At 46.2% G+C, this 15,417-nt stretch overlaps 1 protein-coding gene across 1 annotated transcript in view; it reads left to right on the plus strand.

Annotated features, from left to right (window-relative positions):
• LOC123484205 (slit homolog 3 protein-like) overlaps window positions 1-15,417 on the plus strand; it is a 346,208-nt gene that overhangs the window by 169,221 nt on the left and 161,570 nt on the right. The window contains 1 exon segment of the mRNA XM_045214275.1: window positions 8,171-8,242. Within this exon segment, the coding sequence (XP_045070210.1) occupies window positions 8,171-8,242 (72 nt within the window).

A 15,417-nucleotide genomic window follows, 5' to 3' on the forward strand; every position in this document is an offset into this window, starting at 1 on the left:
TACTGCTACAGACTACTACACTACTACACACTACTACCACACTACTACACACTACTACTACACTACTGCTACAGACTACTACACTACTGCACACTACTACTACACTACTACACACTACTACTACACTACTACACACTACTACTACACTACTGCTACAGACTACTACACTACTACTACTACTACTACTACTACTACTACTACTACTACACTACTACTACTACTACTACTACTACTACACTACACACTACTACTACTACACTACTACACCACTGCTACACATTACTACTACACTACTACACACTACTACTAATACTACACTACTACACACAACTATTACACTGCTACTACACTGCTACTTACTACTACTACTACACTTCTACACTTCTACACAATACTACTACTCCCCAGTCCTTCACTGCCATAGGCGCTACTACTACACTACTAATACTACACTACTACACACTACTACTACTACACTACTACACACTGCCACACACTACTACTACTACTACTACTACTACTACACTACTACACACTACTACTCCCCAGTCCTTCACTGCAGTAGAGCTCATTGCAACACACTGCTACACACTACTACTACACACTGCTACACACTACTGCTACACACTACTACACACTGCTAAAGCATAGAGCGAACACACTACTCCAACATAGAGAGAACACACTACTCCAACATAGAGAGAACACACTACTACTGCTACACACTACTCCAACATATAGATAACACACTACTCCAACATAGAGAGAACACACTACTACTACACACTGCTCCAACACAGAGAGAACACACTACTCCAATATAGAGAGAACACACTACTCCAACATAGAGAGAACACACTACTCCAACAAAGAGAGAACACACTACTCCAACATAGAGAGAACATGCTACTACTACACACTACTCCAACATAGAGAGTACACGCTACTACTACACACTACTACTACATAGAGAGAACACACTACTACTACACACTACTCCAACATAGAGAGAACACACTACTACTACATAGAGAGAACACACTACTCCAACATAGAGAGAACACACTACTCCAACAAAGAGAGAACACATTACTCCAACATAGAGAGAACACACTACTCCAACATAGAGAGAACACACTATTCCAACATAGAGAGAACACAGTACTCCAACATAGAAAGAACACACTACTGCACACACTACTCCAACATAGAGAGAACACACTACTCCAACATAGAGATAACATACTACTACTAATACACACTACTCCAACATAGAGATAACACACTACTACTACACACTACTGCTACATAGAGAGAACACACTACTCCAACATAGAGAGAACACACTACTCCAACAAAGAGAGAACACATTACTCCAACATAGAGAGAACACACTACTCCAACAGAGAGAACACACTGCTCCAACATAGAGAGAACACACTATTCCAACATAGAGAGAACACACTACTCCAACATAGAGAGAACACACTACTGCTACACACTACTCCAACATCTAGAGAACACACTACTGCTACACACTACTCCAACATAGAGAGAACACACTACTCCAACATAGAGAGAACACACTACTCCAACACAGAGATAACACACTACTACTAATACACACTACTCCAACATAGAGAGAACACACTACTCCAACATAGAGATAACACACTACTCCAACATAGAGAGAACACACTACTCCAACATAGAGAGAACACACTACTCCAACATAGAGAGAACACACTACTCCAACATAGAGAGAACACACTACTGCTACACACTACTCCAACATAGAGAGAACACACTACTACTACATAGAGAGAACACACTACTCCAACATAGAGAGAACACACTACTCCAACAAAGAGAGAACACATTACTCCAACATAGAGAGAACACACTTCTCCAACATAGAGAGAACACACTATTCCAACATAGAGAGAACACACTACTCCAACATAGAGAGAACACACTACTGCTACACACTACTTCAACATCTAGAGAACACACTACTGCTACACACTACTCCAACATAGAGAGAATACACTACTCCAACATAGAGATAACACACTACTACTAATACACACTACTCCAACATAGAGAGAACACACTACTCCAACATAGAGATGACACACTACTATTACACACCACTCCAACATAGAGATAACACACTACTACTACACACTACTCCAACATAGAGAGAACACACTATTCCAACATAGAGAGAACACACTACTCTCTACCCCATCATCATCATAACCCTGGTTGTAAAATTCCTGCAAGCCATGGCCAGCGAAGAGGCCGGATCTCAATCCCATTGAGCACGTCTGGGACCTGTTGGATCAGATGGTGAGGGCTAGGGCCATTCCCCCCAGAAATGTCTGGGAACTTGCAGGTGCCTTGGTGGAAGAGTGGGGTAACATCTCACTGCAACAACTGGCAAATCTGGTGTCGTCCATGAGGAGGAGATGCACTGCAGTACTTAATGCAGCTGGTGGCCACACCAGATCCTGACTGTTACTTTTGATTTTGACCCCACCTTTGTTCAGGGACACATTATTCTATGTGGAACTTGTTCAGTTTATGTCTCAGTTGTTGAATCTTGTTATGTTCATACAAATATTTACACATGTTAAGTTTGCTGAAAATAAACGCAGTTGACAGTGAGAGGACGTTTCTTTTTTTGCTGAGTTTTATGAGCCACCCACGGATCAATATTTATTATAGTCTTTATACTGTATATCTACCACTGAGTATACAAAACATTGCTCTTTCCATGACATAGACTGACCAGGTGAATCCAGGTGAAAGCTATGATCCCTTATTGATGTCACTTGTTAAATCCACTTCAATCAGTGTAGATGAAGGAGACAGGTTTAAGAAGGATGTTTAAGCCTTCAGACAAATGAGACATGGATTGTGTATGTGTGCCATTCAGAGGGTGAATGGGCAAGACAAAATATTTAAGTGCCTTTGAACGGGGTATGGTAGTAGGGTGCACAACTCAATATTAGGAAGGTGTTCCTAATGTTTGGTATACTCAGTGTATATTGAATAATATTACAGAGAAAGAGAGCCTGCCTCCTTATTGCGATATGACTCTGAGAGCAAAGTACCCTAATGGAAACGGACCTGGTGGAGCCCGCAGTTGCAGGGAGTCAGCCGATTCAGCCATTGAAGACGTCTCAGATTTCATAAAACAAAATCCTGCTCCCACATCCCCAACCCCCAGGGGTCCTCTCTCAACCCTGTAATGGCTGTTATTTCTCTAATGAAAGAAATCAGAAATGTGCATCTCATAAGGAAGCAGCACCGGGCCTGGGCTGGGCATCTGAGGGGAGCGGTGTCGGGCCTGGGCTGGGCATCTGAGGGGAGCGGTGTCAGGCCTGGGCTGGGCATCTGAGGGGAGCGGTGTCGGGCCTGGGCTGGGCATCTGAGGGGAGCGGTATCGGGCCTGGGCTGAGCATCTGAGGGGAGCGGTGTCGGGCCTGGGCTGGGCATCTGAGGGGAGCGGTGTCGGGCCTGGGCTGAGCATCTGAGGGGAGCGGTGTCAGGCCTGGGCTGGGCATCTAAGGGGAGTGGAGTCGGGCCTGGGCTGGGCATCTGAGGGGAGCGGTGTCAGGCCTGGGCTGGGCATCTGAGGGGAGCGGTGTCGGGCTTGGGCTGTGCGTCTGAGGGGAGTATACCGGGAGGTGGCCAGCTGCTGGTGATGCCTCCCATAATCACGGTCCTGTGAAATCAAAGAAATACTGTATGATATGTATACGCAGGGTAGACCAACCAACCTGGGACCAGACGGGCTTGGGTGATTTATGTAATGGCTCCTCATGTTACTGAAGCCAGGGTTACTCTGAGAGGAAAGACAGGCGACAGAGGACAACACTAAACTAAACCATTCCATCCACTATGGGTTCGCATGATGTGTGTTGAACTGTCTGTCTTCCCTGGAGCTGTGTGTATAAGGGAGGGAGGGGGTTAAATGTAATATAAATGCCTAGACCAATGACACTAACCAGGTCAACCCCCATTGCTTTTATATTACGCAATGGGGGTTGACCTGGTTAGTGTCATTCACTTCAAATTAATAATGTAATCTCAGAGACAGGAATAGCTGGGACGGAGCCTTTGGTCTCATCATCATCTCCCATGTCTCCTCTTCTTCATCCTCTTCCTCCTGCTGCTTCACTGGTACAGTAGGTCACTGGCTGAATCACAAATAGCAAACTATTCCCTGTATAGTGCACAACTTTTGACCAGAGCACTATGGGCCCTGGTCAAAAGTAGTGCACTATAAAGGGAATACGGTGCCATTTGGGAAGTAGCCACTGACTGTGTCCAGGGAGGCTGGGTCTGGACTGGACTGGACTGGACTGGGTCTGAACTTGATTGGTCTGGGTCTGGACTGGTGGTCAGTGGATTGGTCTGGGGCTGGGGTGGTGGATTGGTCTGGGCTGGGGTGGGGTGGTGTTGGATTGGTCTGGGCTGGGGTGGTGGTGATGGATTGGTCTGGGGCTGGAGTGGTGGTGGTGGATTGGTCTGGGCTGGGGTGGGGTGGGGTGGGGTGGTGAGGGTGGATTGGTCTGGGGCTGAGGTGGTGGTGGTGGATTGGTCTGGGCTGGGGTGGGGTTGTGAGGGTGGATTGACCTGGGGCTGGGGTGGTATGGTGGGGATGTGGATAGAGTTTGTGTTGCTAGCAGGCAGCAGAAAGCCACTGACAAGCCTAGCTGCCTCCTGACTGGATCTGGCTGTGGAAATTCAATTTGGCATGCAGATAATAGCCCTGCCAAGAGCAACACGCCGTGGACAGCACAGCACACCACTCCTGTTCTGTTTGATAGGTACCCTAGATAGGCAGGGCGCTGACCAGACCAGTCAGTCAGGGGTATAGTATCAACAGCTGGGTGTATACATCCTCTCTTTATGGCAGCATGTTGTTGGTAAGAGTTATGGAGACGGACAGATATCTGTTTCGACGACGGTAGTAGAGGAAATGATTGGAACAAGAGTGTTGATGATAGCTGAGGTTTTTAGCTGTTTTCCACTTTCATTTTACATTGAAATTGCAATTTTCTTCATCTGACTGTCCCTATTTCACTTTCCCTCTTATCTTAAGGAAAGAGAGAGGCCATGATAACGAGAAATAGAAACTGAAAAGGGAGAGGGAGAGGCCATGATAACGAGAACTAGAAACTGAAAAGGGAGAGGGAGAGGCCATGATAACGAGAAATAGAAACTGAAAAGGGAGAGGCCATGATAACGAGAAATAGAAACTGAAAAGGGAGAGGCCATGATAACGAGAAATAGAAACCGAATTGTGTTGGCATGCCATTCATTATTTTTTCGATGTCTGTTAAGAAAATTGAACAGAATAAAGTTGTGTGTGAATGTGTGTGTTTACCTGCTATAAGGATGGCTCCTCCTTGCAGCGATCGCAGGCGGCTTTGATATCCTTGTGTGTTGCTAGGCTTTTATCAGTAATATGTTTTGGTGCTGCCAGCTGGTCTGGACATGGAAGGCTTTAATGGAATCAATAGGAGATTTATAGCAGCCATCCTGTGAGTCAGAAAGATGAGGGTAAAAATAAAATACAATGAATGATATTTGCAAGCAGATTGTCAGTGTTGGGAGACTGATGCACTCCCTCCCTCCCTCCCGCCTCCCCCACACAAAACTGTGTGTGTATGCGCGTGTGTGTGTGCCTGTGAGTGTACATGCATGCGTACGTGTGTGTGTGTTTGCACCTGAGTTTGAGTGGGTGGATGGTGTGGATAGTAAGCTGTGTGTCCTCTTAACGCGGAGGCAGGAAGCCAATCTCAGCCAGATGATCGTCTCTTTGAAGATGGAGATCTGACTCACCTAAAATAACTTCAGACACTGAGGATACAGGGGATCCATACACCTTGTATCAAGCAGCACCACCTGCCAGCAACACTGTGTAATGTGTTGCTTGCTGTTCATCACAGATTATTAACAACAGCAGTATCTCCCCAATATCAAATAACATTAGCAATGAGATTACATAGGCAAGGCCTATTACTGCTCAACAGATATAGTGGAGGAGATAGTAAGTTATTACATTAATTACAGAACTTCTCCTCATTTAACATGTTGTATACAGGACCATACTTTACATGTAGCTGTGATGTTTGGGGAGAAATTATAATGTCCTCCAAAGTTAATATGGCAGCATAATGTCGATTGGCAATGTTTAGTGCTTCCCACAAAATCCTCTTCACGTGTGTGCGTGTGTGTGAGGTTGCTCAAAACCGCATATTTAGGTTGGATGATTTCCCTTTTGTCTGTAGGATGAAGAAAACACAGCCAAGTAAACAAAACAATAAAACATTTATTAGCACTGGAAGTCCTGTATAAAGCCGTAGCCTCTCTCCCCTCGTAGCACGCGGAGGACATGATGGAGCCGGGACTCACCACTCAGGAAAACGAAAACACTAAGAGAAGAAACAAAAATGCCCCAAAAAATAAATGCATTAAAAATGAGATTTTTTATCTGTTTTGCATTTATGCCATGAAAGTCAGCGTGTGAGCAATGGCAAAAGCAGTTGGAAGAAAAATTCCTACCCAATGTGTCAGAGGTATAAACACAAGATACATTTTCCGTCTGTGTTAAAGTGGCGTATTATGAGTTATACTCCTTCAAAAGTATGCCTTATTTGTACATGTACCACGTAGTTTGAGTAAAGGATACACAAAACCCCCTGCGTTTCATATCAACTCAAACAGGGATTTGAGACTTTTGCATCTCTTTTCAAAAAGGCCCCGGCCAAAGAATGCAAGGTTATTGAAAACATCAAGAAAAAAAAAGCTTTAGCTAGGTCGAAATGGTGTATTCGTTATTCAAAACACAACACACTAATCAAGATTTCTGGCACTAATATGACTTACATTTTACATTTTACATTTTAGTCATTTAGCAGACGCTCTTATCCAGAGCGGCTTACAGTTAGTGAGCGCATACATTTTCAGACTTGATTGGGCTCCCATTTAATAACGTACACCCAATTTTCATTGTGGGGGGGGGGACACGAGCTACCCAATAAATGCTTTTTAGAATGTTGTGAGAGGAAATTGCTGGTGATACTGGTTAATACATAATTATGGGCTGGGAGTAGGAGAGAGGACAGAGAGAGAGAGAGAGAGAGAGAGAGAGAGAGAGAGAGAGAGAGAGAGAGAGAGAGAGAGAGAGAGAGAGAGAGAGAGAGAGAGATTTCACTTTTGTTTATTGTCTACTTCACTTGCTTTGGCAATGTTAACATATGTTTCCCATGCCAATAAAACCCTTATATTGAAATTGAATTGAATTGAATAGAATTGAGAGGGAGCGAGAGAGAGAAAGGGAGAGAGAGAACGATAGAGAGAGAGAGAGAGAGAGAGAGAGAGGTGCAGAGTGGGCTGGCAGAATTCCACAGTGTATTTGAATCCTTGCCTGATTGTTTATCACTGGAATTGGTCATAGCAAGGTCAGCGGTTAAACCCACCGGTGGTCTCTCTCTGTTATGTGGAGCAGGCATGACTGGGAAACAGACACCCTGATTAGCCCCCCAGATATTCCATATCTCATTTATTTCCTATGGTTTTCAAATGATGTTTGCCCAGCAAGGATCTACAAACAAACAAGCTTAATAAAGTTAAGCAAAACCATTGTGACATGTCAAAAATCATTTGGCTCATAACTGAATGCATAGAGGGAGAAGAAAAGCTGTCAGGGTTGTAATGTGCTGCCATGTCTTAGTCTGTGGGTGTTCTTTTCTTCTGTCATGCGTTCTCAAGTTACTCAAACCCAATGTGATTGCTTCATTTCTCCTGGAGAATAATGGAACACTCTCGGAGGGTTCTACTAGAGTAAAAAATGTAGAAATGTTTTACATTAAAAACATATGTACAGATATGTATTCCCCACCACACATAACATGGAGAGATATAAGAGGGAAGAAAGAGAGAAAATGTAAGATATGATGTTAATGGTTTGTAGAGCAATTTGATTTTGAACTTTAAAGGGATGGCTATCATTACTCCTCAGCAGAACGCTGGAGCCGCAGAATTCTCCAGAATGTGCATATGTTCTTAAAGCTTCGCCTCTCTGAAATGTGAGTTGTGCCTTCAAACCGCCCTTAACGTTTCATCCTTGTCTTTATCTCATGTTCGCCAGGGACCTCAGTGAGAACCAGATCCAGGCGGTTCCTCGTAAGGCTTTCCGTGGGATCACAACTGTCAAAAACCTGTAAGTAGCCCTACTCTATCCTCCTCTATCCTCCTCCGTATATAGAAAGCACATGGCATGGCTTCTCTGTGAAAGACAAGGGAGGAAAGAGTTATGTGTCAGACACGGCCATCAATCCGAGGTAGATGGGTTCAGGTCTGTTGAAACAAGTGTCCAATAATCGAATTTCATTCATTCATTTATTAATTCATTCATCTGTTCATGAGATGCTAATAAACAACACAACAATCAATACAACTTATTGATCCTGCTTAGGGAATACAATCCAGGTAGTCATCAAGCCACAACAAGATTGCTTCCAATGTTCCTTTTCATTTACAGTATTCTCCTACATAGTTACTGTTAAAGGAGAAGATGCTGCAGCTGATTTGTATGGGACTCTCATGATGATACGATATTTAACCACAAGCCAATCGTACATTTTCCACCACGTTGTCGGGTGACTGTGTTGGGCGGAACTTCAAAGAGGGAGAAGGAAGCAACTCCCAGCCAATGGTCCCCATTCGTTGCCCAGAACAATAAATGTTGCATTCCCCAAAAGTATGTCCCAAATCAGCCAATCAGAGGAGGGCTTATCGATGATTCACTGCAATTATTGTGTTGTTGAGGTTAGGCTTAATGGGCCGACCACTGTGTTTGGAGTTAAGGATCACAGCCCAGAGCCCTTTGGGATGCACCCATAGAATGAACCATCCCCCTCAGTGTTGATGGCTGAACTAAGTTGCCTTTTTGAACCTTTTGGTATACATTACAGGGTTACGGTTAGGGTTAGTGTCACGATCGTCGGGAACAGATGAGGACCAAGGCGCAGCGTTGCAGGCAAACATACTCTTTATTTAGCGATTATACGACAAAATAAACAAACGATAACGTGACAGTTCACGGTCTAACACAAACCAACTAGAAACAAGATCCCACAACTAATGTGGGAAAACAGCCTCTATAAGTATGGCTCCCAATCAGAGACAACCAGCCACAGCTGACACTCGTTGCCTCTGATTGGGAACCACTCTGGCCAACACATAAATATAATACATAGATCTACACACCCTGGCTCAACATAACAGTGTCCCCAGAGCCAGGGCGTGACAGTACCCCCCCCTAAAGGCGCGGACTCCGACCGCGTCAACCAAATACCACAGGGGAGGGACCGGGTGGGCACTCCGCCTAGGCGGCAGATCCGGCTCCGGGCCTGATCCCCGCTCCCTCTCCAACCCCCAAAGTACCCCTGGTCCGGTCGACCCCCTGGCCGGAGCTGGACTGCACACTGGTGGAGCGGATTGCTCTAGCTCCGGCGTGAAGCATCTGATCGGTGCCGGACCAGGCACCGGTGGAACAGGCACGGGACGTGCCGGACTGACGACGCACACCACTGGCTTGGTGTGGGGAAAAGGCACGGGCCGTGCCGGACTGACGACGCACACCACTGGCTTGGTGTGTGGAGCAGGAGCGGGCCGGACCGGGCTGGCGACGCGCCCCATTGGCTTGGTGCGGGGAGCAGGAGCGGGCCGGACCGGGCTGGCGACGCGCACCATTGGCTTGGTGCGGGGAGCAGGAAAGGGCCGGACCGGGCTGGCGACGCGCACCATTGGCTTGGTGCGGGGAGCAGGAAAGGGCCGGACCGGACTGGCGACGCGCACCATTGACCTGGTGCGGAGAGCAGGAACAGAACGGGCCGGGCTGGCGACGCGCACAATTGGCCTGGTGCGGGGAGCAGGAACAGGACGGGCCGGGCATGCGAAGCGCACCATTGGCCTGGTGCGGGGAGCAGGAACAGGCCGGGCCGGGCTGGCGATGCGCACCATAGGCTTGGTGCGGGGAGCAGGAACAGGCCGGGCCGGGCTGGCGACGCGCACCATAGGCTCGGTGCGGGGAGCAGGAACAGGCCGGGCCGGGCTGACGACACGCACCACAGGCTCGATGCAAGGAACAGGGACAGGCCGGACCGTACTGGGGACACACACCACTGGCCCTATGCAGGGATCAAGAACGGGCCGGACCGGACTGGTAACACACCCCAGTACCTCTCGCCGTGCCTCCACACTTTCCTTCCCCTTTAACACCAGTGGCCCCCGTAACCTGGCGGCCTCCTCTGTCAACCCGCTGGACCGCTCTATCGCGGCCTCCTGCTGCCCCGACGTCCACGTCGTGAGCCCCCCCCTAAAAAATGTCTGGGTGTCTCTCCTCCCCGTGGACCAGGCCTCCCTAGTTCTCGCCAGACTCTCACCCCACTGCTCCAAAGTCCAACCACTCTGCTCTTCCCATGGCTTGGCCCAGTCGAGACTCTTAATCCATTGCTCCATAGACCAGCCTCTCTGCTCTTCACTTGGCTGGGCCCAGTCGAGACTCCTACTCCACTGATCCCAGGTCCATCCTCTCTCCTCTTCACGCTGCTTGGTCCTGTCTTGGTGGGATCTTCTGTCACGATCGTCGGGAACAGATGAGGACCAAGGCGCAGCGTTAGCAGGCAAACATACTCTTTATTTAGCGATTATACGACAAAATAAACAAACGATAACGTGACAGTTCACGGTCTAACACAAACCAACTAGAAACAAGATCCCACAACTAATGTGGGAAAACAGCCTCTATAAGTATGGCTCCCAATCAGAGACAACCAGCCACAGCTGACACTCGTTGCCTCTGATTGGGAACCACTCTGGCCAACACAGAAATATAATACATAGATCTACACACCCTGGCTCAACATAACAGTGTCCCCAGAGCCAGGGCGTGACAGTTAGCCGAGTGGAAGTCATGCTGGTTATCTTTATGAGAATGGAGCTGTAGATAGACATAATATGACATTTTAAATGTCTTTATTCTTTTGGAACTTTTGTGAGTGTAATGTTTACTCTACATTTTTTATAGTTTATTTCACTTTTGTTTATTATCTACTTCAGAGAAAAAAAAGCTTTTGACTCAATTTCGCATGAGGGTCTGCTATACAAATTGATGGAAAGCAGTGTTGGGGGAAAAACATACGACATTATAAAACCCATGTACACAAACAACAAGTGTGCAGTTAAAATTGTAAAACACACACATTTTCTTCCACAGGGCTGTGGGGTGACAGGGATGCAGCTTGAGCCCCACCCACTTCAACATATAAAGCTCTGGAAAAAATTAAGAGAACACTGCAATTTTTTCTTAAATCAGCATCTCTACATGTATGACAGCCATTCCATTCCAGTGTCTGTTGAATTCCAACACAGGGCACACCTCATTCTACTGAATTAGGTACTGATTAGGTGATCAACTGAAGCAATTCTTATTTAACGAGGAAAAGTATAAAAACCACTGCTGTGGTCATCACTGTCCTCTTGCAATAGGACCAGCTGGATGGCAAAAACTGTGCTAATAGTACCTCAAAAGTAATATTAATCAAAAAATAACTATGGACCATGCCAAAAGAGTTGAAAAGGAAAGTTTTGAGTGAGGAAAAGAAGGGTTCAATTCTGGCTTTACTGGCAGAGGGATACAGTGAGCGTCAGGTTGCTTCCGTCCTTAAAATTTCAAAGACGGCGGATCATAAGAACAAGGTCAAGCAGCAGACATTGGTGACAACAAAGCTACAGACCGGCAGAGGGCGAAAACGACTCTCTACTGACCGGGATGACCGCCGACTCATTCGAATGTCACTCAACAACCGTAGGATGACATCAAGTGACCTAAAAAAAGAATGGCAAACGGCAGCTGGGGTGAAGTGCACGGCGAGGACGGTTCGAAACAGGCTCCTAGGGGCAGGACTGAAGTCGTGCAAAGCTAGAAAAAAGCCATTCATCAATGAGAAGCAAAGAAGAGCCAAGCTGAGGTTTGCAAAAGACCATAAGGATTGGACCATAGAGGACTGGAGTAAGGTCATTTTCTCTGATGAGTCCAATTTTCAAACTTTGCCCCACACCTGGTCGTCTAATGGTTGGATGGAGACCTGGAGAGGCCTACAAGCCACAGTGTCTCGCATCCACTGTGAAATTTGGTGGAGGATCGGTGATGATCTGGGGGTGCTTCAGCAATTCTGGAATTGGGCAGATTTGTCTTTGTGAAGGACGCATGAATCAAGGCACGTACAAGGTTGTCCTGGAAGAAAACTTGCTTCCTTTTGCTCTGACATTGTTCCCCAACTCTGAGGATTGGTTTTTCCAGCAGGACAATGTGCCATGCCACACAGCCAGGTCAATCAAGGTGTGGATGGAGGACCACCAGATCAAGACCCTGTCTTGGCCAGCCCAATCTCCAGACCTGAACCCCATTGAAAACCTCTGGAATGTGATCAAGAGGAAGATGGATGGTCACAAGCCAGCAAACAAAGCCGAGCTGCTTGAATTTTTGCGCCAGGAGTGGCATAAAGCCACCCAACATCATTGTGAAAGACTGGTGGAGTGCATGCCAAGACGCATGAAAGCTGTGATTGAAAATCAGGGTTATTCCACCAAATATTGATTTCTGAACTCTTCCTAAGTTAAAACATTAGTATTGTGTTGTTTAAAAATGAACATGAACTTATTTTCTTTCCATTATTCGAGGTCTGACAACACTGCATCTTTTTTGTTTGTCACGAGTGCTGATGTGGATGCGGTGGTGAAGTCAAGTGCAGGACACAGAGGAATAAGTCAAGACGACTTTACTAATAACCTCGATAGGTACACAAAATTAAACGGCCTCAAAACACTAGAGGCGAAACAAATACGCGGAGTGCGTAAAACCAACACGAAATGCCAAGGTACCGAACCTATACATTCATGACAGGCGGACAATAACACACAAAATACAAACATAACATAGGGGAACTTGTAGGTGACATAATCAATACAGAATACGAAACAGGTGCACTAACTAGACATGACAAAACAAACATCAAAAACATCAAATGGTAGTAGCTAGTACTCCGGGGACGACGAACGCCGAAGCCTGCCCGAGCAAGGAGGAGGAGCAGCCTCGGCGGCATCCGTGACATTGTTATTTTGTCCAGTTGTCATTTTCTGCAAATAAATGCTCTAAATTACAATATTTTTATTTGGAATTTGGGAGAAATATTGTCAGTAGTTTATAGAATAACAAAAATATGTCCATTTTACCCAAACACATACCTATAAATAGTAAAACCAGAGAAACTGATAATTTTGCAGTGGTCTCTTAATTTTTTCCAGAGCTGTATATCAACGAATTGGCGAGGGCACTAAAACAGTCTGCAGCACACGGCCTCACCCTACTAGAATCTGAAGTCAAATGTCTACTGTTTGCTGATTATCTGGTGCTTCTGTCCCCAACCAAGGAAGGCCTACAGCAGTACCTAGATCTTCTGCACAGATTCTGTCAGACCTTGGCCCTGACAGTAAATAATAATAATAATAATAATATGCCATTTAGCAGACGCTTTTATCCAAAGCAACTTACAGTCATGCGTGCATACATTTTTGTGTATGGGTGGTCCCGGGGATCGAACCCACTACCTTGGCGTTACAAGCGCCGTGCTCTACCAGCTGAGCTACAGTAAGACAAAAATAATGGTGTTCCAAAAAAGTTACAGTTGCCAGGACCACAAATACAAATTGAATCTAGACACCGTTGCCCTAGAGCACACAAAAAACTATACGTATCTAGGCCTAAACATCAGCACCACAGGTAACTTCCACAAAGCTGTGAACGATCTGAGAGACAAGGCATCAAAAGGAACATAAAATTCGACATCCCAATTAGGATCTGGCAAAAAACGATTGAATTACCGTATTTTCCGCACTATAAGGCGCACCGGATTATAAGGCGCACCTTCAATGAATGGCCTATTTTAGAACTGTTTTCATATATAGGGTGCACCGGATTATAAAGCGCATAGAATAGAAGATACTGCAGTCAAACGTTTGACTGGGGTTGCGTTATGCATCCACTAGATGGAGCTGTGCTAAAGGGAATGTCAACAAAACAGTCAGATAAAGTCAAACTTTATTAAGCGCTCTGACAACTCCGTTCACTCCCAAGGTAACGTTGTTCAAACGTTAATGTGCATATTAACAATATCTCCCAGCCTTGCTCACTCTTCTCCCAAACGTGGAGGGGAACTTTTCCCTGATTCAGTAAACACGTAGTAAAAGAAACAGTCTGATACCACTAAATCAAATGTTAGTGCATAACTCAACATTGTTCAGTTACGTATAACACGTAAAGCTCACTTTTTCAGTTCATTCCCCGTCCACGAATCACTCGAATTCTTCTTCTTCAGTGTCCGAATTGAACAGTTGGGCGACTACGGCATCCAACCTGCCCGGCTCCCTCTCGTCATTATCCGAGTCAGTGTCGCTGCTGTTGCCTGGCAGTTCAGAGATTATTCCTGCCTTCGTGAAAGCTTTGACCACAGTTGAGACTGATATATCAGCCCAGGCATCCACGATCCATTGACAGATAGTGGCGTAAGGCCCGGCGCTGTCTCCCCGTCTTGGTGAACGTGTGTTCGCCTTCTGTCATCCACTGCTCCCACGCAGCTCGCAGTCTAGCTTTGAAACGCCCTGTTGACACCAATATCTAGCGGCTGGAGTTCTTTAGTTAATCCACCGCGGAATGACGGCAAGCTCCAATTAGTTTGCTTCACTTGTTTTTTGACAGCATCGGTGATATGGGCGCGCATTGAGTCGTAGATCAATAGGGACGGAGCTGTGTGGAAAAAGCCACCCGGTCTCTTGACGTAAATTTCTCTCAGCCACTCACTCATCTTTTCCTCATCCATCCATCCCTTCGGGCTAGCTTTGATGACGACGCCGGCTGGAAAGTTTTCTTTTGGCAAGGTCTTCCTCTTGAAAATAACCATGGGTGGACGTTTCTGGCCATTAGCCTGGCAGGCGAGAACTACAGTGAAGGATGACTTCTCATTCCCTGTGGTGCGTACAGACACCGTACTGGTCCCCGTTTTCTCCACAGTGCGGTTCACGGGAATATCAAAAGTGAGTGGAACCTCGTCCATGTTGGTGATGTGCTCTGGCCGGATCTTCTTTTCAGTGATCTTCTTTTTGCAGTATGCGCGGAAAGTGACCAGCTTTTCTTGGTAATCTTTTGGCAGTTGCTGCGAGACGGTAGTAGGTGTGCGGATGGAGAGATTACGTCTTTTCATAAAACGAAAGCACCAAGAAGGACCGCCTCGAAATTCATCGATGATCATGTCCCGTGCTAGCGCTGTTGCCTTC

Source organism: Coregonus clupeaformis, unplaced genomic scaffold (genome assembly GCF_020615455.1).
Source record: "Coregonus clupeaformis isolate EN_2021a unplaced genomic scaffold, ASM2061545v1 scaf0229, whole genome shotgun sequence".
NCBI classification, from domain to species: domain Eukaryota; kingdom Metazoa; phylum Chordata; class Actinopteri; order Salmoniformes; family Salmonidae; genus Coregonus; species Coregonus clupeaformis.